At 55.0% G+C, this 27,114-nt stretch overlaps 1 protein-coding gene across 4 annotated transcripts in view; it reads right to left on the reverse strand.

Annotated features, from left to right (window-relative positions):
* ST3GAL4 (ST3 beta-galactoside alpha-2,3-sialyltransferase 4) overlaps nucleotides 1-21,676 on the reverse strand; it is a 34,146-nt gene extending 12,470 nt beyond the window's left edge. Inside the window, exon 1 of one of the 4 annotated variants that reach the window (XM_057750386.1) lies at nucleotides 21,544-21,676. Coding sequence is in view for 2 of the 4 variants with exons in the window: in XM_057750385.1 (XP_057606368.1) it covers nucleotides 50-109 (60 nt within the window). In the remaining 2 variants the exon portion in view is untranslated. Of the gene's footprint in view, nucleotides 1-49; nucleotides 320-14,297; nucleotides 14,317-21,543 lie in introns of those variants that run through there. The other 3 variants (XM_057750388.1, XM_057750385.1, XM_057750384.1) reach the window with 3 other exon arrangements.
* Between the last annotated feature and the right edge of the window lie 5,438 nt (nucleotides 21,677-27,114).

Consider the following 27,114-nt stretch of genomic DNA (forward strand, 5'->3'; position numbering starts at 1 on the left):
CAGTTTCTCATTCCAGCAAATGCTGGCTGAACTCCCACTAAGCACTCACCATTGTGGGAGACACTGGGACGTAAAGCTTGAAAAGCGCAGCGCAGCGTAAAGGCCACATAGGCTAGAGCCTCAGAAGTACTTCGGAAAGCAGCCTTCATCTCCTCTTCTCGAACCACAGGTTGATTCGTACCCAATTTATCCGCTTCCTAACTGGTCTCTTCACCACGAGTCTTCCCTCACTCAAGCCTCTTCTTCAGAACTGCCAACATGGTATCTTTCTAAGAAACAATTTGGACCAAGCCACTCTCCTGCTTCCATCGCTCCCATTCCTTCAATGAAAAACCAAAGCTTTTTAGAGGCAACCAGGATGCTCTAGTCCCAGGCCACAAGCCCTGCAGGTACATCTCCAAGCTCCTCCCAAGCACATTGCAGGGGCCACCTTCTTCTTCCTCACCCCACCTCTGCATGGGCTTTCCTCCAGCAGGAGGACCCTCAGCCCCCACCATCACCCTCAACCATCTCACTCCTTCTGTAGCATCAGATCAAACAGCCCCTCCTCTATGAAGTGTTTTCCGACATTTTAAGCAATGTTTTCCTTCCCATAAAATATTGTTCATATGTTGATTTTAGCACCCTAACAGGTAGTAAAATTTTGTATTATGTAATTACTATTTTCACAGTTTGCCCCACCACGCTCTGACCTCCGAAACTGGAAGCTTGTTTATACCACGAGTCTATCAGAGCACCTAGACTAGAGAAGATGCTTTATCACATAATATAATTTTATAGTACATTATTATGTGTTTTTTATCTTGCACATGAGGCTATGGCCTCCGTGGTCCAGGCGTGCTTTATATCTTCAGACTCTATTATGGTGCCTAGAACGTAGCAGATGTTTTATAAACATCTGACACACAAGTAATAAGATGAGATTGAAAATGTACTACCTGCCTTACTGATCCTGAAATGTACTGTGCACTTACTATGTGCAACACCGGGGGGTCCCAACCTCACTGCCTTTGCTTTAGGGACCAGGTATAAGTTGTCGTCGTGGGGGCTGTGCTGTGCACCGTAGGATGGTTACCAGTGCCTTTGACATCTACCCACTAGACGCCAGTGGGACCCCCACTCTCCAGTTCTGACAACCAGTGTGTCTCCAGACATTAGCAAATGCTGAGAGCTACTCTGCAAGGCATTTTCAAGGGCTGTCCAAGCATGATCTCAACCCTACGAGTTAAACACTGTTATTACCTCCATGGTGGAGACAAGGAGGTGAGGTGCGAAAAAGGTCAGCAACTTGCCCATGGCTGCCGAGCTCCTGAGGGGCTTAGCTCCAGAGGCCACGCTTCTAACCCTGCCCTCTAGCAGCCCGAAACCATCCTGTGAAGACGCCAGGCTCCTTGGAAAGCCCACCTGCAGCCCTCTGGAGCCACTAGAGGAAGTTGCCCTCTGTCACATCAAAGTCCTTCAGAGGCTCATGACAGCTCAGAGAAACCTCCCGCGTTCCTTCTCAGACAGGCTTCCTCATGAGACACAGCCTCCGGCCCCCCCATCGCCCGTCTCCCCTGGAAGCCCTCCAGCATGTCTTCAAAGCCCGCAGCTGTACTCGTGGGATTACGCCCGCCCTCCATCTGGACACCAGATTTCCACTTTGCCATGAAGGCAAAGACTGCGTTCACTTTCTCACGGTCGTGCCACTTCACTGGCAGGGAACCAACAGCCCTCGGCTGGTAAGCCAGGTCTCCTGGGCCCTGGACGTGCGTGGCTCCCCTCTGGAACCTAGGAGTAGGACTGTGCTACACCTGCTGGCAAACATCTCCTCTGGGGAGCCTCCGGCCACGTTTCCAGACTGTTAAGGTGTGTGAATCTCGACGGTGCCAGCTGGCCCACAGCGAGCCCTCGCAGCTTAGAGTCCTCGGCCATTATCCAGGGGGCTCGAGCCGGACGGTGAGTTTCCTGTAACTAATACGACTTCGAGGTAAGGCGAGGTGAGGACACAGGCCACTGGAGTCTTCCTGTGTTATAATCAGCCACTCCTGGGTGTAGTCAACTAACTGCAGTTCTCTGGAATAGATGAGTCATCTATATCACCTCTCCTCAGTTCAGACCCTCTGCAGCTCCCATCGACTCAGAGAGAAAGGCCAAGCCCCTCCTCTAACCTGTGAGAATGCACATGACCTCCCAGCCAGCACCTCTCTGCCCTCCCCGCTCCCTCATTTACTCTGCTCCACCTGCACGGCCTGGCTGTTCTGGATTGGGCCAGACCCCTCCCTCCTCTCGGCCTTTGCACTGGCTGTTCCTTCAGCCTGGAATGCTTTTCCTCGAGACTCAGGCTTGATATCTAGTCATTCAGCTCTCTACCCACCTTCTCCCCCTTCCGGTCACAAATCCCTCCCCGTGCCTGACATTTCAGATCCCCTGCCCCACTTGCAAAGAACTTTCGTTGTTTTGTTCAATGCTGTATCACCAATGTCTAGAACAGGGACTGGCACACAGCAGGCTCTTGATAGAAATGTGAATTCATAATGGATCTACTCATCGGAACGTCTCTGCCACACAGCAGGCAGAGCAAGAGGGGAAGAGGTGGCAGCAGTAGGTCAGACACCCACTCCAGCCCCTCTGGCCTGACCGCTGGCTAGACGCAGCCTGCACTGTGCCCTCTTGCCATCCTGAACAGCACAGCGTGATCTCAGTAGGCCCAGCAGGGAGGGAGCTGGTCCTGGCCCGGAGCTCTTGTGAGGCAGCAGAGGGCAGAGTAATTGACCAACTGCCTCAAGGCCCACCCGTGGGCAGATGGGGCATCTCTACAGCCATCCAAGCTTGGAGGAAAGGGGCTGGAGAGGCTCCCCCCTGCAGGGCGGAAAGGCTCTCTCTTGCCCACCCTTAGGGTCCACAGGATACACCCCCCACCCCCACCCCCCACCAACAGGTGTCTCAAACAGCCCAGGCCTGCAGCCTCCTGTAGAGAAACACTGTATTCTCCACTTTATCAGCTGCCAGTCACAAGACACCACAGGGAACCACATGAAAATCACACTTCTGGAGTCCGCCCGGGTGGGGCAGGAGCTTTGAATTCCATTCACTGGGTAAAAAAGCTGAAGTGTTGTGACAGGGTGGGGAGGCAACAGTACAGGTTCCTGCCCAAAATAAATAAAGAAAAAATCCGGTGCCGCCTGCCGCAGGCTCCCGGGCACCATTCTGTCCGCGTACCTCCCACCCAGGGACCAACGAATCCAGCCCCAAGGAGCCGAAGCTGAAGGCCCTACAGGAACTGGGGCTTGAACCCACCAGCATGGCCAGTCCCCTCCCTCCCTCCGGCCTCCAGATGCCCCTTCTGAAGATGGTGATGGCACCAGCCCCTCTGTGTCCCATCCGGTGAGGTGGCCGCCACCTCACATGGCCATTGAGCACTTGCAGTGTGGCTGATGGCACAGAGGAGGGCTGTCAGCGGGGCACATATGCTGGATTTCAAAGACTCCCTACCAAAAAAAAGGTAAACTATCCCTAGCCTGGAGTCTTAACTACTGGACTGCCAGGGACGTCCCTAATCATATATTTTTTTTAATTATTTACATTGATCACGCATTGAAATAATCTTTTGTCTATATTGGGTTAAAACAGTAAAATTAACTTCACCTCTTCATGTTTACTTTTTTAAAATGTGGCTAAATTAACTTTTTTTTTTTTTATTTAAAATTACCTATGTGGCTTGTTTTTGTGGTTCCCATTCATTTCTACTGGACCGCGCTCGACCAGTCTGTGAGGCCCCACTGGAAGCGCCAGAAGCGTGTATGAAGGTGCATCTGCTTCCAGAATCCACTTCAGGAGGGCTACGTTGTGCAGCTGGGAGGCCTTGAGGGCCGCCTCACCCTGATTCACAGTCATAGTGAGCACCGTCCCGAGGTCTCAAGTGCATCAGAGTGCAGAAGACCCTGCTTTCCTGTCTACGTCCCCTCCCCAGGTGCACCGTTCAAGGTGACAGTGCCACGTGGCCCACCAGCCCAGCCTCCACTCGGCCTGCACCCAACCTCCTCCTGACCCTGGCATCTCGCCCCAGTGCCTGCCTAGGACCAGCTGGCAGCCCCGCCCCACACACCGCTCCTTCCTGGGGCCCACGTGGACGGCGGTGGTGGGCTGGCAAGCAGGTCACGTGGACTGCCTCCCCAGAGCCTTCTCTCCTGCTCTGGCCAAGAGCCGTGCTAGGGGGCTGATCTCTAGGACTGAACCCTGCCTCGGTCACCTGCCAGACTTTGGGGAAACCACTAAGTATTCCTAAGCCTCAGTCTCCCAATCTGTAAAATGGAGGTAGAGAGGTCCTACCGGTTTGGTTGCGGTGGTGAACAAGATAAGGTAGGTAAGGCACACCGGAAATGCTCAGAAAGGTTGGCAGCACTCCTGCTTTGTGTGTTACATGGAATCCAAAAGCTGCAACTCTGGCACGTGGGGTGGATTAAAATATCATTGAAAAAAAACACTGTCTTTCAGTCTGTTCTGTGACCAAAAGCATGGCACTAAGGACTGAATCTTACACGGTGCAGAACTGGATGGCCACTGAACTGAGGAAGTCCCAGGTGACCCCCAAGGCCTCACCAGGCTTCCTAAACACACCCTCCCCTCCCCAAAGATAAGAATTTTAGCTCACATGCCCCCATCTGCACCCCAACTCCATTTGAGGATGGAGGAGGGGGCAAGGTCAGTGCCAACTGTTTCACATCTGAGTCCCTCTCAGGGGGTTGATTACAGTATAAATGTTGGGGGAGCTAGAATTATCGATGGGTCCCAGGCCCAGGCTGCTGTTCCCAGCCACCCCTCGAGGGTCCTGGCACTCACGCTTCCATGCTTCCTCCTGGTGCAGGGTCCCAGATTACCCAACCACTCCCGCAGTCTGTCCCACTCTGTGACGCTGTTTCATTTCCTCTGCACCAGGAACACCACACTGTCTTCCGTATTCACGAGATCACAGGACCCAAGAAAGCAGGGACTTCTTGTGACGCACAGTATCTCCAGCACCAAATGTAATAACTGATGACTAGTATGTAACTGACGAATATTGAAATGAACAGATGTCTAAATGAATGAGCAAATTAGCAGAACAAGTGTGAACAGAAAGTTTTGTCAAGTTAAAAATTCGCCACACCCTTACTTTGCAATGACCTGGGCAAACAAGGGGCCAGGGTCTCGTTAGAGGCTCAGCTCAGGACCTGGCAGAGCCAGTCAGTGACACACATTTTGCCAAACGCATGCTGCTATGTTCACAAACATATCCTTATGCCAAGAAGGTACTGTTTCTGCAGAACTGGCTATTGTTACCTTTGACTCACTTTAATCACTACCAGCTCCAAGGTTGCTGGACCACACTGAGAGCTGATGTAAATACACCCTGTGGGGTCCCAGGACAGCTACAGGCCTAGAGATACCCTATTACCCAGGAAACCTCCTTTCCTCCTTACTTGCTCAAGAGGGCCAGCCTGGGCTAAAATCCCAGCCAGCAAGTCCCAGACCTCCAAGTACCCCTAGCCTCCTGGAAGCAGAGGAAAGGGGTCTGGACACAGACCTGGGATCCAACCCAGCCTCTGTGGTCATGGGCAGGCTGTCCCTGGACAAGGTCCTACATCTCTTGGGCCTCAGATTTCTCATCTGTGAAATGGGAATAGCAAGTTCTGGGAGGTGTGGGACCCTCAAAACATATCCCAGGACTGAAAGCCCGCAGCCTTGGTACCGGCCGGGCCCAGAGCAAGCACTCAGGCCCTGGACGCTGAAGGTGACTAACGGTCTGGGCCTCCCCCAGTGTGTGGCAGCCCCTCTCCACTCCAGATCTGCCCCAGCCTGGCACGGGGAGGGTTCACAGCTCCCACCTGCCACCACAACCACAACCATGACCACACTCACCTCTCCTCCCAGCTACTGTGTCCACTGCACACGCTGCACAGGAGACACACAGCTGCACGGGAAACACACAGCTGCACGGGAAACACACAGCTGCTCGGGACACACGCAGCTGCCTGGTGAGAGGGGACTGCCATCTAGACTCTGCCGGCACTAAACGCGGATCCCACACACTAGTCAGGCTCAGGGGTGCGTTGCTGGGGTGCGGAGGAGCATGGGATGGAGGAGAGATGAGGCTTCACCAGAGAAGCCACTCTCCCTTTCCGGGTACAGCACCTCCTAGAGAATGTGCCTAGGGCCCTGATCAGACCTCTCTCCTGCGCGGTGCCCCCTTTGCAGAACAGATCCTTACAAAGCTACTCAGCCACAGGCAGAGGCAGTGGTGCATGGTGAAGAGTTCCAGCCTTAGACAAGTCAGAGAAGGCATATTGTCAACAAATACCTGGAAGTAGCAGTAATCCTTCTAATCAATTTAAAAAAAAGACCAAGAAAGCAAAGAGAATAATGCAAAGGACAGGAAAAGGCAATTCACAGCTTAAACCCACACACCTAATAAACATGAAAAGTCACTAAGTGACCAGGGAACACAGACTAAAACCGAATATCACTTCTTGCACATTGCTGGTAGGAGTCCATTGACATAAAGGCTTAGAAGAGCAATTCATAGTATCCAGTAAGGCTGAAGGTGTTCATACTCTGCGATCTGGCAATTCCACGTCCAGGTATAGCCCAGAGTAATGGCCTTTGTCTGTGTACACACACTACGGATGTTTATTGCAGCACTGTGGCAACAGCCGAAGAATGGAAACATCTTAAATGACCAAGAGTGGAGGGATGGCTGAATAAACTGTGTATCATCACACAGCTGAATACTACACAGTCATTCAAACTGAAGAAATTATATGGGTCTATTAGGAGAAATCTGATGTTTAAGTTTTTTAAAAAGCTGTAAAAAGATACATATAGTATGATCTCTAACTTTAAAAACACACAAAACAAGACTATATATACAGAGTGTGTGAGCTAAAAGAATTTTTTTTAAGAACTTTTATTGAGATACAGTTAACAGACAATAAACTGCACGTATTTAGAGTATACAATTTGGTATCCCAATCTCCTAATTCATTCCCCCCCAACCCTCCCCGCTTTCCCCACTTGGCGTCCATGTTTGTTCTCTACACCTGTGTCTCTATTTCTGCCTTGCAAACCGGTTGATTTGTACCATTTTTCTATAGTCTGCATATATGTGTTAATATACGATATTTGTTTTTCTCTTTCTGACTCACTTCACTCTGTATGACAGTCTCTGGGTCCACCCATGTCTCTACAAATGTCCCAGTTTCATTGGTTTTTACAGCTGAGTAATATTCCATTGTATATATGTACCACATCTTCTTTATCCATTCATCTGTTGATGGACATTTAGGTTGCTTCCATGTCCTGGCTATTGTAAATAGTGCTGCAATGAACATTGGAGTGCATGTGTCTTTTTGAATGATGGCGTTCTCTGGGTATATGCCCAGCAGTGGAGGAATCACCTAATTCTTGATGACTATTGCATTCTAGGAAGAGATCAAGTAGATTGGGATGGATTGGGGGGGACAGGGCTTAGTTCTATTCTTCTAATATTTTATTTCTTTTAAAAAGTCAGACATAATATGCGAAAACATTAGCATCTGTAAATCTAGCTGTCACAAGGGATTCTATTATCTTTTATATTTTGAAATATTTTTATATTGAGAAGAAGGAGTACAGATTTTAAGACAAAAAGTCAGAAGCTATAAAAGATAAGATAAATTCAACAACATTAAGATTTAAGAAGCAGAGGGGGAGGGAGGAGGGGGAGCGAGAGAGAGAGAATGAACTGTTAAAAGACAAATGACAAACCAGGAAAAGTACCTCTGCAACATACATGTATCAGACCAATGAATCCCCTTAGCCTGTAACGTGCTCATGCAAGTCAATAAGGAAACAAGTCAACAAATCAAACAGAGAGATGCACAAAGGACATGAATGAGCAGTTTACAGTGCCTAATATAATGGCACAGAGGAAAGACTCAGCCTTCACTGATCTTAACAGCAAAGCTCTAGAGGCCTGAGAGCCCAAGGTGCTGGAGGAGGTGGGGAAACAGGCCCTCTCTTGGATCAGGAGTGGATCGGGGTGACATTTTTGGAAGTGACTTGGCAATCTGTTGAAATCCCCTTAGCCTGGGAATTCTATTGCTAGACGTGTATTCTACAGAAAAGTCTCATATGTGTTCATGGTCTGTCACAATCTTTACAGACAGCACTATTTGTGACAGCGAAAGATGTAAATGACTTGAAATTCTACCGAAAATCTACAAGGACCGGTTGTAGAAGCATCACCACACAAACAACGAACGGAACGTTATGCAGCTGTGAAAAAGAGGATGCAAATATATGCACGTTGTCACCAGATGATCCCCCAAGCACATGATGAAACTCTAAAAAGGCAGGTGGAAAGCAGTGTTCTGTGTATCTTCAATGCCCTTTGAACAAAACACTTACACGCGTATGTGGATATGTCTCTATAGAAACAGATTATTCAAAGGATGCTGAAGAAACTAAGGGGGCAGGGGTCTATAATGGGAGAAAGACCTTTATATCATATACCATTATTATGTTTAATTTTTTTAACAGGTAAGTGTGATACACTTTCAACTAAAATTTTGCCAAAAAGAAAAAAGAAGAGGCAAATAAAATAAGGAATGTAAACTGAAGTCTCACATACCCAGACCTGAACTCCAGGTCGACCACTTACTGGCTGCACAAGTGTTGGACAAGTCACCTCTCTGGATCTCAAGTTTTCTGTTGCATCAAATGGAGATAAAAACAGGGCACTTCCTCCTAGGGTGGCTGGGTATGCCAGGTAAGAGGAGCTCTAAGGTTGTTACCATGGAGAGTAGAAGCAGCTGGTCTCAGACTCCAGAACACACTTCGTCTTTCCCTCTCATGGATCCAGTGGACACGGGCCATTTTGTCTCTCCTTGTGTTCCACTCTGTGGACAGGGCTGCCAGGCACAGCTATGCCCACTGGGTGTGCACGGCTAGGCCTGGGTGGGGAGTGGGCTGAAATCCAGCCCTTCTTGGGCTTGTCAAACCTCTGCCCTCACGCAGGGCTGTGTCTGATTGCAGACGTCATTCATTCTGCTTTCTGTATGGGCTTTATATTAGAGCCTTTATCATTTCTAGCAGAGCAATTTAACCCTCCTTGGGAATCCTTGCCAATTTATAAACTGACCAGAGCAGAGCTCTGGGTACATAATGACCAGGGGTGGGGGGTTGCCCTGGGAAAACTTGCAAAGTCACCCCATCTATATTTACCTTTCCATGTGTCATTTCCTCCGAACTCAGAGCCACCCTTTTTAATAGCAGAAACTGTTTCCAGGGAAATAGCCCCTGCCACCTTTGGCCCATCAGTACCCACGTCCTAAACCTCAGGCAGCTGGGCGAGATTGTAAGTAAGGTCACCTTGAGGACTAATCCTGTGTGGGGCCAACAGAGCTGAGGGAACCCCTCCCTGGCCCCTGCATGCTCCTCAGAAGGGCTTGTCAGCAAGAAGAGCCCTGTCCTAAGGCAGGTTGGGGTCCTGAGGCCTCCAGGGACACGGTGAGGCCGGGCAGTACAGAAGAAACAGGAGCTGACAGGGACTGCAGGCCTGCTGCACCCAGGGCACTGCCTCGGGCACTGAGCTGCAGCAGGAAACAAGGTAACAGGCCTGTGCTCCTGGAGTGTACAGCTGGTGGGGGACAGCTGACAACCACAGAGATGAATAAGAAAATGTGCCGGTGAGACACACGGTCAGGCCAACAGCACAGGGTAGTGGAGCAGCGAGAGATGGGCCAGAGCCTTGGGATGGAACATCAGTAGGTTCCAGAGGGGCTGGCTCTTGACCTCAGACCTAAGTGAGGGGTGGCCATGGAAAGAGGGGGGCTGTGGGGGGCTGGAGGTTCCAGCCCGACAGAAGAGCAAAGACCCTGAGGCTTGTCAGGTGTAAGTAGCAGAAACAAGTCCAAAGTGACCGGAGACAGGAAGGGCCAGTGGTGGTGCCAGGGAGGCCCGCTGGCCGGGTGGCACAGGACGTCACGGGCCACCCAGAGCCTGGACATTATTCAAGGACCCAGGGGAAGTCACCAGAGGAGCAACACCCTGGATTCATTTTTTAAAGATCCCTGGGGCTGTTCAGCAGCTTTTGTGAATAATCTAATTTTTAAAATACTCTATGTGGTTGTCCTCTTTTATTCTGATTTATAGATGAGGAAACTGAGGCACAGAGAGATACATTAAGCGTCCTGGGGTCTCCAGAAATAAAGAATTCAAGCAGTCTGAACTGTTCAGAAGCTCTGCACTCTCTGGCACCCAGGAACTGGAGTGAGCTGTCTGGGGTCGATCTAGACAAGCTCCTACATCTCTTGGACCTCAGATTTCCCATCTGTGAAACAGGAGCAGCAAGAACAAGTTCTGGGAGGTGTGGGAGCCTCAGAATATATCCCAGGATTGAAAGCCCACAGCCTTAGTACCGGCTGGGCCCAGAGCAAGCACTCAGCCCCTGGCACCTATGATTCCTGGTCTGCGCCTCCCCCAGTGTGGGGCAGCCCCTCTCCACTCCAGGTCTGCCCCAGCCTGGCACGCGGAGGGTCCACAGCTCCCACCTGCCACCACAACCACAACCATGACCGCACTCACCTCTCCTCCTGGCCGTTGGGGCCACGGCACACACTGCACGGGACACACACCGCTGCCCAGGGGGCGGGGAGGCACTGCCACCGGGACTCTGCCTGCACTAAACGTGGACCCCGCCTACTAGCCAGGCTCAGAGGTGCCTTCGAGGCCTCAGTGGAGAAGCCTCTCTCCCTTTCCAGGTACAGCCCCTCCTAGAGAAGGGCGTGGCCACAGACACCCAGCCAGGGCTGAGGGGCCCCCTCCCGGAGCTGCACCTCCTCCCACAGCAGCTCCAGAAGCAGCACCCACTTCCAGCATGATGTCGCCTCTCCGGAGCCAGTACCCCAAAAGACTCCCAACAGGGACAGGATAGGGCAAAGTTCAGTCCACGCCTGAATTTCTATTAGGAGCTCAATGGGGTCAGAGTTGCTGTGGGTGGGATTAGAGCAAAAGAGGAGGGCTGTGCATGCTGGTGGGGGGGTGCGTACCACAGCCCGGGGGTGGGGTCTCTAGAAGAGAAATGAAACTGTGAAGGAGGAAAACGACATCCACTTCCTGCATTAGCCTGTCCCCTGGGAATAGAGAAGCTGATAAGAGAGACCCTTTTGAGGTAGTTTCACATCAGTAAGACTGTTCCACCAACCAGCTGTATATACAACTCTCCTCAAAGTAAAGGTACCAATGAGGGAAGGGGAGGGGCGGCTAGCATTCTAGGTGTTGCCGGGGAAGATGGGGAAGGTGCAGACACTCCAGACGGAGCCATGGTCCCCCTGAGGTAGGGGCAGGGGCAGGGCAGAGCAGGTGGGACTGCTGGCAGATGGGACTGCTGGCTGATGCTCAGGTCATCTGAGATGACCCAAGGCCTCCCTTGCCAGGGGCCCATGCACTGGAAACAGATCTGAGCACCCACAGCCCCATCCACACCCCAGAGCCAGGAGGCACCCAGAAGACAACGTGAGCCCCTTCTCAGGCCAACTCTGCTCTGGTCCACTCAGACCCTCCGTGTCGAAAACCTACAAACACATCTCTGAGCACAAACACACAAATCCCTGTTCAAACACAGAAGCGTACCCCAGAATAAATGCTGGGAACACACAGGAACATGACCCCTACACACACACACACACACACACACACACACACACACACACACACACACACCCCCTCTCTTCCTTCCTCCTCCTCCCTGCCGGCCCCACTCCCACCCCCAACGTACAGCTTCTGGGGCCTGCTGGGTCCCCTCTGCCAGGGTGCTGTCTTCCCCCATCCTTCGAGGGGGGCACTGCCCACCAGGTTCCTTCAACTTCAGCTCTGGCTCCAGCGGAGTTTGTTTGTCAGCTTGCAGGTCCCTTGGGCTGTCAGCCAGGGAGCCTGGGCTTCGGGAGGAGCCGGGAGTGGCTGAGCCAGCCCTCTGGGGATCTCTTCATCTCCAAAAGTTGTGTAAAGGGAAGCCCTAGGCTCCTGGCTCCAGGGCGGCCAAGCCCAGCCCCCAGGAAGGGAGCCCCACCCCCACTGTGCTCAGAGGTACCTGGGAAGGTGGGCTGTCAGGGAGGGGGGCTACAGGAAAGCAAAGGAGGAAGATACACATTCCTGTAAAGGTGTCCCCGGGAGGGCAGGGGCATGTCCTGGGGCAGCCTGTGGCCGAGGTCAGGCACAGGGCAGAGGCCGCTGCCCCAGTGGAGGGCATTCCCGCCAACACCCAGCGCTCACTCACCATCCTCCTGGCCTGTCCCAGCCTCTCTGCACCTGCACCTAATCTTGATCTTCCCACAAACAAATCCAGGAAACTCTTAGGCCCTCCCCACCCACCTCCTGCCCAGTTCAAGCCCTTTCGGGCTCAAGTCCTGAGGCAACAGCGATTCCAGACTCATCCTGGCACCCAGTCCTGGGGGAGGTGGAGGAGGGCAAGCCTGGGGCAGTCGGGGCCTGGGGACGGAGGATTCCAGAGTCTTGGGCTTGCTCGGCCACTTTGGGCCTCGCCCACACCCCTTCTCCCCAGAGATGCTGGCCCGGGGTCCTACAGGATGTCCCTGGGGGAGCACCCTAAATCTTATCAGTGGCCGTGCTGGGGGTCAAGCCAAGAGCCAGAACCCTGGGCTCTCCGTCACTCACACCCAGGAAGAGCCTGGGCTTTGCCAGCAGCTCCTCCTCTCTGCCCTTTCAGGCGCTGTCCTTGTGCTCAGGCTGGAAGGGCAGGCGCTGTGAGTCCACTGCGGCCTGGGCGCAGGCACCACGCTCAGGGCCAGATCGCATCCGGGGCACTTTCCGAGGAAGCCTGGCGCCAGAAGCAGACTCGGAGAAACTGAGGCACAGGGGAGGCGTGGACCCGGAGAAGGCCCAGGAGACGAGCCACCGCGGGGCCCCGGCCCCATCTGAAGGTGCGAGGCCCAAGGCCCCAGCCGTCCTCTTGGCTTCTTCCGAGAGCTCTTCCTCCTGCCTAGGGGCTATGAGGGTCAGGGTCCTGGGACAGGGCGCCTCCCACCCCCAGGAACACACCCAAGCCTGGCCAGCTCACCTGGCCCTCCCGGCCTGTCAGTCCAGCTGTTCCGGAAAGAGAACATTTTCTTCTCGCTCTATTTGGACAGCCGCGGGGACGGTGACCGGGAGGAGACAGTGTCTGATTATCGAGGGAGGTGGTATGCGGGGCACAGGGCCACAGGGCCTCTGAAGTGGCCGAGGGTCTGGAGCAGGGGAGGCCCCAGGTGGGGGCTGGGTGAGGAGCTGGGAGGCCTGGGGCCGCCCAACAGGATCCGTGCCCCTCAAGAGCGTAGCTGGAGGGGCTTCTGGCCCAGGTCCGGGGCTGGGAGGAGGGACGGGGAGACGGATTCCCATCTTTAGGGAATGTGACCAGTTACAGGGTGGGGTAAGGATGCCTCTCAGGCCCCGTGTCCAGCCCCCTCTGGCCTCACTCCCCCCTGCATAGGCCCTGCAGCGCCCTCCTCTTCAGGTCCAGGGCTGACAGGTGGGGCTCCAGAAAGGAAGGCAAGGCATCCACAGGACAAGGTCAGAGGACCTGGAAACGGATCTCCTTCCCACCCTGAGAGGCAGGAAGCAGAACCACAAGGTCAAGCCAAACCCTCTTCCTCCTCCCTCTGGCCACGTGCCTTCCTTCTCAATGGTGGGTCTCTCTCTCACCCGCCTCCACGCTCCTCCCAGTCCCTGTCCCCTTTCCAGCCGCCCCATCCTGGTGTCTCCTTGTCCCCATCTCCGACTCCTCCTGCCTGCCTCCCCCGCCTCGGTTATGTAAGGGGCCTGAGAACACACAGAGGGAGCTTTGTTGTCCAACCAAATCCATACGGAGCCGGGATGGGCCAGCGCAGCTGTTCTCCATTCCCTCCGCCTTGGCAGGGGTGAGACGCCAGGCAGGAAGCCCCCACACGCGTCCATTTTGGGAGGTGGAGGGCAGACGCTGGCCCCAGGGCCCCCAGGCAGCTGAATGGGTGGCCAGGGATCAGTCGCCACCGCGTGGGACCGCAGCAGGGGACCAGCTGGCCCCCAAGACAGAGCAAAGCCTCAGCGCAAGGCCAGGGCCCCAAAGCCCAGAGGGGAGAGCTCTGGGCTAGGAGCAGAGCTGCACAGTGAAGGCCTGGAAGGGAGCCCAGACCCACACCAGTGCACCCCATTCTTGTTCACATGTGGATGCAGGCCCGCGTTCTCTCTGCCACACAACCCATGCACACACTCATCCATGTGTGTGCACACACGCACACACACACGCACATGCTGTGTGTGCTCACCTGGAAGACATCTGAGCAGAAATCTTCCTGCTCTGACCAGCCTCCTCCATCCCAGCAGGTACCTCTGGAGAGAGGAGGGTGCAGGGCAGAAGTCAGAGGCCAGAGAAGCTCCACCAGCCAGCTCTTTGGAGGCCCTCTGGCTCCAGGATGAGATCCTGCCTTCCCGCCCAGGAAGATGTCCAAGGAGGCAGGTGAGGGCCCAGGAAGCTGAGCTTAAGATCACAGCATCCGCACTTGGGGCAGGCCCTGTCCCTTCAACAAACTCAACTGCCGGACAAGCCATCTTGCTCGAAAATGCCGGGGCTGCCACGTAGAGGCGCTCCTGAACTTCCCCGGCCTGCAGGGCACTCGCCCGAAGGCAGGACAGCATGGATGCTGAGGCCTGGGGTGGGGCAGGGGCAGAGGGACACAGGAGAGAAGAGGGGGCAGAGATGAAGGAAGAAGGATGGCTGGAGAAGGAGGTGGGAGAAATCTGAAGGAGAAGGGAAGGAAGGCAGGGGGGATCAGAAAAAGAAGAGAACGAGGAAAAGGACCAAAGAAGGGACAAGAGGAGAAGGGGGTGGTGCGGAGAGAAGGGCCCACACAGCCTGCGAGGATGCTTCCAGCAGCCCCCCCTCCCCCACACACACACAGCCTCTCAGCCGGTCCAGGAGGAGCAGGACAGGGAGGGGGCGTTTCCAGAGCACTGGTCCCAGCCCACCCAGTCCCACCATCGGCCACGCCCCAGGGGTTTCAGCCTCAGCAATCCCAGATCATTGGAACCTGCAGGATAAACCAGGACCTCGGAGAAAGGAGAGATGGGGGCAGGTGTGGGATGGAGCACAGAAGAGGCAGCCCCTGTGACCTTTCGGGGAGAGTCGCTCTGTGACCTTGAACAGCAAGTTACTTTTTTGAGTCTCAGCTCCCTCCTTTGCAAAAGGAAACAAAGGGTACCATGTGCCAGCGCAGCACCGAGTGCCAAGGATGTTATGGGGAGTCAGCAGGTCGCAGGTCCTGCCTGACAGTCTAACATCAGCTGGGACCTCTGAGGCTGCCTCCAGGTCCCCAGTGTCTATCACCTGTGCTCCATGATCCATCCCACCAGCTGCGCTGCGGCGGACACTGTGAGCCCAGTCGTCAGATGTGCTGATGGAGAAACAGAGCCCCAGACCTGCCCAAGGTCACATGGCTGGGAGCAGACAGAGAAGACAAAGGCCACCTGCCCGGCTTCCTGGCCCCAAAGGAAGGCACTTTGCAGTCTCTGGGGCCCCACCCTGAATCACAGAAAGCCCATCTGCCACCATTTACAGAGCTGGACCCCAGGTGCTGGGACGTTATCTGAAATGCACTCTCGTTCAGAAGTGCTAGTTTCTCAGAAGAGAAACCGAGGCTCCGTGTTGGGCCCAAGGCTGTGCAGCCCTGCCCTCCCCAACCCATCTGAGCCCCTCTGGGTGATGTCACGGGTTGGGACGTGGGGGGGGGGGGGGGTGCAGGGGGAAGTGCCAAGTGTGCAGGGCCGTCAGAGAAGCCTCAGAACAGGCTTGAGCTGGGTGCTGAAGGACACCTGCAGTCTAGGAAGGGGACTGCCAGCTGTGCCCAAGCCCCCATCAGGGACAGTGGGAGCAGAGGCGGGGAGCTGAGAACACACATCTGGGGAAGTAAGAACAGTCCGGCTGGCGCCCAGTGGGGGTTTTCAAATAAAAAGGTTTTTAAGCCAAGACACCCTCTGTCCCACTTTCAAATGAAAGTTTACGTGGAAACCCCACATGTAGAAGGAATGAGTGGAGTGGTTTGGCTCGAAGCAAGAACGGGGGCGAACCCCTCTCCTGCGCGCTCACTTCTGAGATGACGACCCCAGAGGGTTTCATCCCCAGGGTTCTCTTCTTGGGCCCGAATAAGGGGAGCACTGACATCAGGCAGGAGGGGAGGTTAAGGACCGCTCCGTGCAGGACCTGGAAGCTGGGGCTGTGGCGGGGAACGGGGGCGGGAACGGGACCAGCTGGCCCTAGCATGGGGGAGCTGGGGGGTCTGGCCTGCTGGGAGGCCGATCCCTGCCCACCCCCCACCCCCTGCAGGGCTCCTGCCTGCCTCCCCGTGTCTGAACAGGCTGCCACGCTGGGCCCCCAAACCGCTCCGCTGTCAAAAGGGAAACGCTTCTCCCTTCGCCCCAAGGAAAGGAGGAAGCAAAGCAGGGGCACAGTGAAGACAATGTCACGTCCAGTCTACATCCTCCATCTGTTCATCAAACAAGTACTTACTGAGCACTTATGATCTGTGACACATCACTGCGGGCAGGGCGAACACGGCAACGAGCACGACGGGCCCCTGGAGCTCACACGAAAACCCTAAGGAGCCAGGGAGGAAAATGCCTCGGAAGTTTTCAAACCTGCTCCACACCACAAGCATGCCCCTCCAACGACCGCACCTCCTCTGCACCGTCCCTGTCCAGGTCACGGGTCCGAGCTCGAACACCTTCAGCGATAGGGCACTTGCCCCCTCCACTGGCACAGGCCTGCTCCTGCATCTCCAGGTGGCCACACGGAGGACCCTGGGTCCCTCCCTGCCCAGCCTAGGCAAGGGGGTCCACAGAGCGCTGAACGTACCGTTAAATGTGCAAGTTTTATTTTTTATCACGACACGATATGAAGCTTCATCTCTAGTTTTGCTGATTCTGAGTCAATTGCTTGGAACCAAAGGAAATGAGCCAGCTCCACTGTCACCTGCCCGGAGCTCCCGGTCCCTCAGTTTCTGCCACCAACCGCCCCCTGCTTTGCTCTCCTCCCGTGACCTTCAAGCAGTGGGTTCCCAGGGCAGGCCCCTGCTGGCCCCCACTTCTCTCCTGCCATCCCTTCCAACCAGGCCTCCCTCCTCCTGATCTGAGCGACCTCTAAGGAGCAGAGGGGAAGCAGGCCTTTGAAGAGCCTCTCTGGGCTTCAGCCAGGCCAGGCCAGGGTCCAGGGCAGCCTCAGAGCAAAGGTACTGTGGCCTGGCAGAAATCTGGGGATGCCAGAGGCTGGGAGCAGTCACCTTGGCCAGGTCTCCGTGCTCAGATCCCCGAAGGAGCCCTCCCCTTGCCCACGTGTGCCGTGGTTGCTGGATGAGGCCTTGTAGCCTTGTGGGCGGCAGCCAGCCGGGGAGTCGGGAGCCGCATTTTCAAGGAATAGGAGCCGGCGGGCAGGCCAGATGGAAGCAATTACCGGCGGGAAAGCGGGAGAGGTGGGGGCTGGCAGGGGCTGGGAGGGGCCTCAGCGGGGAGGGAGGAAGCAGAAGCTGGCCCTGCCCAGCTAAGAGAGGCAGGGGATGGGAACCAGGACCCGCCAGGGCAGATGTGGGGTTCAGGGCCGCACGGAGCTCTGAGCTGTGAATCAGGAAGGCTGTGTTCCCCTTTGTCACCAAGGCCTAGGCCTGTGGCCTTGAGCAAACCCTTTCACACCTCTGAGCCTCACCTTCTTCATGGATCACAGGGCAGGGTAAGATGAGCTTGGGGAGCAGTAGAGAACTGGGCTGAAAAGTGCAGTTTTGGAAACAAGCCTCGCTATGGAGTCCCAGTTCAGCTGCTTAGGAGCTTTGTGACCTTGGCCAAGTGGTTTAATCTTCCCGAGCCTCTTCCATGTCTTCGTTTACAAATGGGCTTAATGAAAGGGTCATATGAGCTTACGTGAAGTGATGTAAATAAGTGGATAGCACAGCTTCTTTTTTTACTTTTTTTAAGGTGTATTGGGCCAGGCTTTTAATAAGTGCTTGATAGATAAATCGTAACTACTTTTGTTATTTGTTAAATCCCTTTTTACTATAAGAACAGGTATTTGCAGTGGCTGCACGGCCAGAGGACCCAGGGCAGACCATGGACACAGGAGCATCACTGAAGGCCCTGGAACCTGCAACCTGGTCCAGGAGCGTTTGTACCCAAAGGAGAAACAGCGGTGCGCTAGCCCAGCACTCTGCAAACTGCTCCCTGTCCTCTTTCTAGCAGCCAGGCCCTTCACCCCCCCACAGGAAAGCAAGATCCTGGAGCCCATGACCCACTCAGGCTTTGGAGTGAAGATGCAGGTAGGCAGAAGGGACCATCCTACGGCCAGGCCTTCCTTACTCTCGATGCCCAGGGGGCATCCCCACCCCCACCCCCCACCCCCTCAGCACCCTCCTCCCTGCTGGGCTCAGGGCAGAAGCCAGGGCTTCAGATTCTAGAGCAGTCACATCATCTCTCTGCAGGGTGGCTTTGCGGGGGGTGGGGTGGCAGAGATAGGGCAGTCACCTGGCTGTAGGTCTCCTGGTCCCAGGCAAGGGGCCAAGACTAAAAGAAAACCTGCAGTTCGGGATGGCCTTCCTCATTCTGAAGAGCAACCAACCCAGTGAAGCCCCGGGCAGAGTTCACCGCCTGCCGGCCTCAGAGGGGTCAGTCGGAGGCCCATGGCACCTGGCTGGGGCCCAGGCATCACATACAGCCGATCCCACTTGTAGCTACACTTGACCACTTCCTCCATCCACTCCATAAAGAGTGTCACTCACTCATTCACACACACACACACACACACACACACACACACACACGCGCGCGCGCGTGCGCGCGCACACACACACACACGCGCACACACACACACGTGCGCGTGCGCGCGCGCGCGCGTGCGAGCACTGGGAACGTGGTAGAAGTCAGGAGTGAACCTGAGGCCAGAGGCGGCCAGCAGCCCCTGCAGGAGGCACTGGGAACACTCATGTAGAAGTGCTGAGTGCCTCTGGGAAGGGGTGACAAACGAGGGGGGGGAATTAATGACTACAGGTGCCCACACCTGCCCACCCCAGTCATTTCCTCAAGGAAACCAAAAGTTTCAGGTCGAGGACAAGAGTTGAGAAGGAAGGAGGACCTGAGGTCGAGAGGCGTGAGAAGCCAGATAGTTCCTACAGGGAAACGTGTAACCCCAGGGCAGCTGAGGCGTCAGGAGGGAGGGGCAGGCCCTGCATGCTTTTGGGGAGCCCCTCCCACCAACTGCCCTGTTCCCTAGTGCCCAGGGTCCAACCCCCAGGGCCTGGAAACTCAGCTGGGTTCCAGTGGCTGCCTTGGTCACAGTCTGTGGGTCTGGCCCTCAGACTCTGGGACCCTCTGGGACACTGATGTGAAGGGTCCTTTCAGGAGGCTGGAGCTTCCCCCACCGCCACCCTGTGGGCTGGGACCATTTCATATTATTCTGAAGTGGAGGGACCCTTCCCCATGACGGCAGGGGCAAACATTTGAGCCGCTCTGCGAGGAGGAATTCACCCAGAGAACGTGCCCAGATAGGGCCTGGGTGGACACCCAGTGCAGGGCAGAATCCAGGCCAGTGTGGGTAAACCACAGATGACCACAGGTTAAGTCGGGGCACAGGAAGGGAGGTCTGGCCTCTCTGCTCCAGCGGGTGAAGGTAGTTGCTGGCAGGGGGCGGGGCTTTCCAGGATTTGTTATAATTCTGAAAGGAGCAGATTCTCTCGGTTCTACCCAGAACACTGGATCCTGGGAATCTAAAAGGGCTAGGAGGGTGGAGGGGCCAAAGAAGTGTGTTTCTGAGGAGTGGAGAGTGAGTCACTGCTCTGGGTAGGGAAGGGGGTGAGGGAGGGAAGGGAAGACGGTCCAGCAGATGCCGAGGGCTTCCTGGGCCTGGGCCTCCACTGCCAGGCAAGGGGCCCTGTGGCCACGAGCAGCAGCCCGCTTGCAAGCCTCAGATGCCTCTCAGCCCACAGTCCAAGCAAGAGGCTCCCGCACTGCTCTCCTAACTCCTCCTTCTGTCTCCCCTCCCCTCCTAACCCCTGACGACCTGGACTCTGGGGGGAAGGCCCCGACTCCGGGCTCTCCCCCAGCTGCTGGAAGGGAGACCCAGGGCCCAGGGGACAGACTCAGATCTCCCACCCAGCACACGGATGCTGAGGGACGGCGCACGAAGGGCACTCGCAGTGGAGACGCGAGCAGAGCCGGGAACAGGCCAGAGGGACCTGGGCCACCTCGGCTTGGGCAGGGGGTATTTGCAGATTAGCTCCCAGCAAAGAGAAAAAGCCACAGAAGTTAATTTCTCAAACCCAAACAGCTGGCGCCTCCCAGGCACCACCCCCCCCCCCCCCCAGAATTATGGGGCAGCTTTGGAGAGTTTGGAGAACTTTGGAGAGTGTGGGAGAACCGTTGCTAACAGCAAACACTCACATACCTCCGCCTCTGTGCAGGCACCTTCCACAGTACTCAGCACGGGGCCTGGAGGAGGCGGGCGGCACAGCACAGCTCAGGAGAGAGCCGTATTGGTTTGTGCCTCTGGTGACACCCTAGCCGTACCAGGCCCGTTCCCAAGGTTCCGCAAAGAATAAGTCTGCCTGAACTTGGCTTGCACACTGTGCCTCCCCCCAGCGGTGGAAAGCACAGGCTTCCCTGAGAAGCGCGTGGGGGTGCCAGCCTGTGGGTGGTCATGAGGTCAGACGGGCACAGCTGAGCACCCGGACAGTGCCTATAGCCCCAGCCTCCGGCAGGAGCCCCCTCCCCAGTCACTCAGGACCCAGTGTGCGGGACAGAGGAAGCACCAGCAGTGGATCAGGCCTCAGATGCCCAGATGGAGCCTCCCCCAGGACTGGGAATGGAGGGGGCAGTGCTGGCAGACATGTTGGCAGCTCTGGGCTGCCCGGGAGGTCCCAGCCAGCAGGGGCGCCAGGGGGGCACCCAGCACAGACAGCTGAGCCCAGGGATTCTGCCCCCAGCTGGACGCCACCTTCACCCCAACCCCATCTTTCCCCACTGCCCACCAGCCAAGCAGCTCTGTGGCACAGTGGCCTAGGCCCAAAGATGCCCTCAAAGTTAACTGGTGTCTCGGGTACGGCCAGCCTGCAGCTAGCAACCCCCACCTTTGGGCTCTGCTTGGCGACCTTGGGTCTCCTGCACACAGACGGACCCTGCAGAACCTGTCACCTGCAGCCAGGCCAGCCCACGTATCTTCCGGACTTGGGGTGGTTGTGGGGAGAAACCATGGCTCAGAGGATGCGCAGGGGTGGGGGCTAGAAACTTTCCAGGGAAGAGGACCGTCCTGTTTGCTCACTCTCAGGGAGCAAAGAGAATCTGCTTCCCGCGAAAATCTGGTCCAGGGCAAAGGATCCCAGGGCTGTGGCCGCCCCACCCGGCCCCGGCCCCGCGCGGCGCCCACGTGCCGGGCCCGACCACCTCCCCGGCAGCGGCGCCGGGCGGGGAACCGGCAGCCGGGACCCGGAGGCGCTCCCCTCCCTCCCTCGCAGGCCCCAAGGGGACCGGCCGCCGCGTACTCACCCTCGCGGGTGGCGCGGGGCGGGGCAGGACAGTTCTGCAAGCAGCTCCGATCCGCTAGGCGCACGGGCTGGAGGCACGGCGCTGGCGCGGCGGCTCCGCACGGCCCGGTCCCTGTCCCGGGCGCGGGGCCGGCCTGGGAGCGGGCAAGTCCGCCTGCCAGGAGGCGGGGGCCCGGGCCCGGGCCCGGGCGCGGGGCGGAGAAGGGGCCGGACACGCTTGCGCACACGGCCGGGGAGCCGACTGGGGAGCGGGCGGGCTGGAGGAGGAAGGGCGGGGTGGAGGAAGAGGGAGGGCTGGGGCGATCTTGCTTGCGGGCGGGGCTGATGCCGGCGGCTTGGGACGGGTGCGGGAGCCGCGGAGGCCGGCGGAGAGGGCAGGGGCCGGGAGCGAGGGGCGCGGAGGGGTCGACCGACCAGGCAGGCGCGGAGGGGCGGGAGGGGAGGCTGGTGGGGTGAGGGTAGAGTTGTGGCGGGCGCAGCCTGTGACTGGCACCAGGATGGATGTGCCCAACGCAGCCTCTGCACACCCTCCTGGAAACAATGAGACCCAACAAAGGGTTCTCCGCCCTCCCACGCGGTGAACCATGTCCTTCCCCTACTCGGCAAAGTGAGGCACAGAAGAGGGAGGGCCAACGCCACGCCCCATGCACAGCGGCCAGGTGCCCTGGACGGAGACCTGGGCCCTCCCTCTGCCCTAGTGTGGACCTGCTGCCCCCAAACTGCTCCCTATGCACCCTCTATGCACACCCTATCTTAGCCTTGAGAAAGCTTCAGTTGCTGTTCCTTACTGAAGACGCCAGGCAGCCCGTCTCCAGGGGAAACCCCATCAAGCCCTTACCCTGGTTCCTGGGGCCCACCTACCCCAATCAAACCTGGGAACTACCCGGGCCAAAGAACAGTCCAGAAATCACCCGCAGGAAAATGCCCAGTCCCTGAGACACTCTTTCACAGGTGCACGGCATTTATCGAGCCCTCAGTATGAACAGCCTGAACAGCCTTGGGGCTCCAGGGATCCAGGGAAAAATGTAAGACACACATCACGCCCCCACCCCACCCCCCAAGGAAGCTCACCAAAAAGGCTCACGGTGGACTCCCACTCAAAAATAAGTTAGGACAGGATGTGACTAAGTGTATGAGAAACTGACAGAGGGGGTTCACAGAAATGCCAGCAGCGCAAGGCTTGCTTCAGCCAAAACTGGGGGGTTTATCCACTGAGAACAGATAACAGAGGAGGCGCTACCCTTCATGAGCAAAGTGGAGGCGGCAGGGTGAAGAGAGAGGGCTTCAAGTGCTTCCACTGGTGGCTCTCCATCCTAAATCCCACCTTGCGAAGGCGGAGGTTTTTCCTGCATTTCACCAGTGTCTAACTTAATTATGCTTGAATGGTGCCTTTGGCTTTGTCAATCAAGCATTCATCCAACAAATGTTTATTGTGTATTAGCTCCAGATCTGGCCCGGTGACTAAAGTCCCTGCCTGGAGCGAGGCTAGAGGAAGAGGGAATAGCCTCCTTGGTGCACACAGGTGGGAAAACTGGCCCAAAGAGAGTAAGCAATCACCCAGAGCGACTAGGTGAGTCTGGCAGAGCTGAACTGAGAACCAGCCCAGCTTCTAAACTTTGCAGACTCTTCAATGAACTAGATCTAAACACAGTTGGCAGTTCTTGTTATGAACCATGTAAACTTCGCTCTGTGGGAAAACAGAACGGAAGGGCCAACTTTTGGAGACCTGATTTCCAACTCTGCCTCAGTCACTAAATAGCTTTAATTTTCTTACTAGAAAAAAAATGGAAATAACTGTGCGTATTCAAAGGACTATTGTTGCTATGAAATTAGGCAGTGGATATAAATGTGCTCTGACAGTAGAAGGTGTGGTATGTATAAGTATGTGCTAATATCATGTACATGGAACCCCTCCTCTAACCAATAAGCTGTATTCAGATCTTCCTTCCCCCTGCCCCAGCTTATCCCAGGCCTGGTTACCGGGTGCCCAGAAGCTAACTGAAATCCGCACTCCTCCCCTTAGGCCACGTGTGCTTACTCATGACCTTTTTCTCCGTCCAGTTTCTTAGCGGCACAGCCAGATGCCTAGCTGGCTGCCTAGCACCCATATCATCTCTGGGACAGGAGGAAAGCAATTCTGGCACTTTTCACCTGGAGCTCCTCCCAGCTCCACTGCCCTGCTTGTCCATCTGCAAGGCGCTGGGAGTTGCTTAGCAAGAGGCAATGTGGTGGGGCACGTGGGGCTTCGGCTCCTAAAACTCTTCCTGTCAGAGGCCAGCTGTGCCCATGGCGTGTCAAGACACCCTGAGGATCAGCGGTCTGGGTCCTGGTTCCCTTCCGAGCCATGCTGCCTCCATCCCCACCTCCTCAGCGCCCCCTTTACCTCTCAGGTCCTGTCTCTGCTGTGGAGGAAGGGGCGGACACTGCTCTGCTGGGGCGACCAGGGGGGGCCTCTTTTTCTCTCTAAGGAGCAGAGGGAGACAGAGGAGCAAAGGGCTGGGAGGGGCAGGTGCATCTGGAGCTGGGAGGCCCTGGGCTTGTGGCTCCTCCCTGGCCGGCAAGGGTGTGGGTAGGAGGCGTGGAGCCCTTGACACATGTGCCTCACAGGCTTTTGGCTCCTGTCCCTCATATGTGCCACGTTAACATCCTGCCCACCAGGAGAAGGAACAGCAAGATGCTGTTTGAGGAAGAAATAAACCTAATCCAGCATCTCAGACGCTTTTAAAAATAGCAACTCCAGGATGGTGTTTCAGCTCCTATTTTTATCAGATTTATAAGGCTGGACGCTGGAGCTGAGCTGTTCCCAGGGTTCTCAATAGCAGCGGACATCACTACTGTAGTCTTAGAAACCTGCCGTAAGGCCAAGACTAGAATGCATTCCAGGAACCTGTTGGCTGGAAGAGATCCTTGAGAAGTATTGCACACAGCCCTTGTCTCTTTTGGAGCCACGATCAATTAACCAAAGAGAGTTTATGGCTTGCTTTTTGCCTTCAGGTCTCTTGGTTGCCATGACTTCAGTACATAATCGAGGATTTCACTAGCTTCTAATCCGGAAGTCCTTTTTAATATCTAACCCAAATATATTGGCTGCGTCCTTTAGGTCCTTCTCGCAGTAGGAAATGGCAGATAACATTTATAGGTCTTACCAGGTCCACAAAATCCTCTCATTTAATCTTCATGAAGCCCCTCGGGGTAGGCACTGCTATCACTCCTATCACGAGCAGTTACATAACTTGCCCGAGATCATATCTGGTTATGGTGCAAATTATATGCGAGAATCACCAGACCACACTGGCTCCCAAAAGGAGGTGGTACAGAACATTAAGAAACTTCCCCTTAGCCTCGACTTTCATTTCTTCCTCATGGTCCTGAACAAAAAACTAGTCAGGGTACTACTGAACGTGCGTGCTCCATGCTAGAAGCCAAGTTCTAGGTCCATGGTCTCCCTGACTGCTGGGCCTTGCTTTGTGCTGGCCATTTGGCTCTCAAGTTTTACTCGGAAGTCTGGCTTCTCTTGGCATAATAAGCTCCCACAGCCCCTCTGCTTTTTTCAAAATCCTCACCTTCATGGAATTACTTTGTAATTTATGTCTACATGTCTCACTAAATTGTAAGCTCCACAAAAGTTCTAGCTCCATATTCTTGTTTTTTAAAAAAAAGTAGGGTAGATGTTCAAAACCTTGTTGATTGAGGGACTTCCCTGGTGGTCCAGTGGCTAGGACTCCATGCTCCCAATGCAGCGGGCCCAGGTTCAATCCCTAGTCAGGGCACTAGATTCCACATGCCTCACGCGATTAGAGACTGCGTGCTGCAACTAAAGATCCTGCACATGGCAACAAATATCCCACGTGCCACAACTAAGATCCGCAGCAGCCAAATAAATAAATAAATGAATGAATATTTTAAAAAAACCAAAAAACCCCAACAAACCAGACAAACCTTGTTGATTGAATTAAAACACTAAATGAATTTAGTCCACGCTTATTTTTTAACAGTGGTTAAAACTTGGTAACTTCAAGTTTACATAGACTTTGGAATCCAGTGTAATTTCAATAAGAATATGGAGCAAACATAGAGTTGCCAGCATTTATTTTGCTAAGTGAGGATTTTTAAAAAACAGCTACTGTTAATTATCAACATCTTCTCACAAAAGAAAGGACATTGTAGGGTTCTATATACGTGTCTGGAATAAAGATTTAGTCCTTTCTGAGAAGGAAGAGTTAGCAGACCCACATCAACCTATTTAGAAATAAAATAAAGATATTAAACTATTTTGGAAATAGAAGTATTACAAGAGAAACATTTTCAAATATTACTTTGTACCTAATCGTTTCTTGATTTGTTTCTGCTTTTGCAGAATCTGTATTCAACAGAATCAAGCAATGTGGAGCTAACTGTCCAGCTCCTTCTGAAATGTTATTTTTCTCAGTTTCATGAAGGAATGCTGACAAATATAGAACACTCAGCAATTATGCTCTGTGAGGAAACTTTTGGGCAAACTGAGAGGAGCTGAGGAACAGCAGTGCCGTCTCCAATCGCTACCCTCCCTCCCTAGCCAAGCCAGGAAGAATGTCAGCCAAGAACTGGGGCCTGGCCGCTGGTGGGGAGCCCTCCAAGATTCATCTGGGAAGGTCACATCTACCACCACTCCAGGAGAGCAGGGACACAGGTGCACCCATTGAGGGCACACAGCTAAACACACAAGGACAGGTGTCCATGCCACCAGAGAGGGCTGGCGGTTGTTCGTTACTCAAGTGGGGCTGAGGCTTAAGCGTCTTGCTCAGGTCACTCTCTCAGGGGAGGCAGGATGCTGGGTTCTGTTAAGTGAAGGCAGGAGGAAAGCTAAGGCAGAGGAGGGGATGGTTCTCATTCTGCATCCCTCGGGCTCAGGACCATCTATCTATCCACTAGCCTGGAGGCTGGGAGCTTCTTTTTAGTCATCTCTGCATTTCCAGCACTTAGGGCACTGTCTGGCTCAACAGTCAATCAGTGAGTCATTTGAGCTCCACAGCAACCATGTCACTTTGCCTTGTTGAGTTTACAATCGCCCAGCAGATCACTCTGTAGTGCATCCTCACCCCTGTATCCCTTGACAAAGAAACAGGCTCAGGATGCTTTGGGTGGACGCCGGGAAGAGACCATTTACCAGTATTTAGGGCGGTGCCTGGCCTGCAGTACGTGTTTAATACACATATGAGGAACGAATGAATGGAGCTTGGCTCTGGATCCAGTCTCCTGGTTTTCAGTCCAGGGGATGCAGAATAAGAACCACCCACCCTCCTCTGCCTCAGTTTTCCTCTTTTCACTTTGCAGGACGCGCATCCTACCCCCCCTGAGAGTGTGTCTGGAGGAAACAACTCAGTAACCCACAGCCCCACACTGACTAAGGAGCAAACGCCAGCCCCTCTGCAGCAGCGTGATATGTCTGTGCCCTGGGCTGGAAAGGGGGCCTCACGTAACTGCACACTGTCAACATCTGCGCCTGCGTCCCGGCTCTGCCGCAACAGTGGTAGATGTCACCTTCCCAGATAAGCCCTTGATGGCTTCCTACGGGCCATCAGCCTTGGACACT

The sequence above is a fragment of the Hippopotamus amphibius genome, chromosome 9 (genome assembly GCF_030028045.1).
Source record: "Hippopotamus amphibius kiboko isolate mHipAmp2 chromosome 9, mHipAmp2.hap2, whole genome shotgun sequence".
NCBI classification, from domain to species: Eukaryota; Metazoa; Chordata; class Mammalia; order Artiodactyla; family Hippopotamidae; genus Hippopotamus; species Hippopotamus amphibius.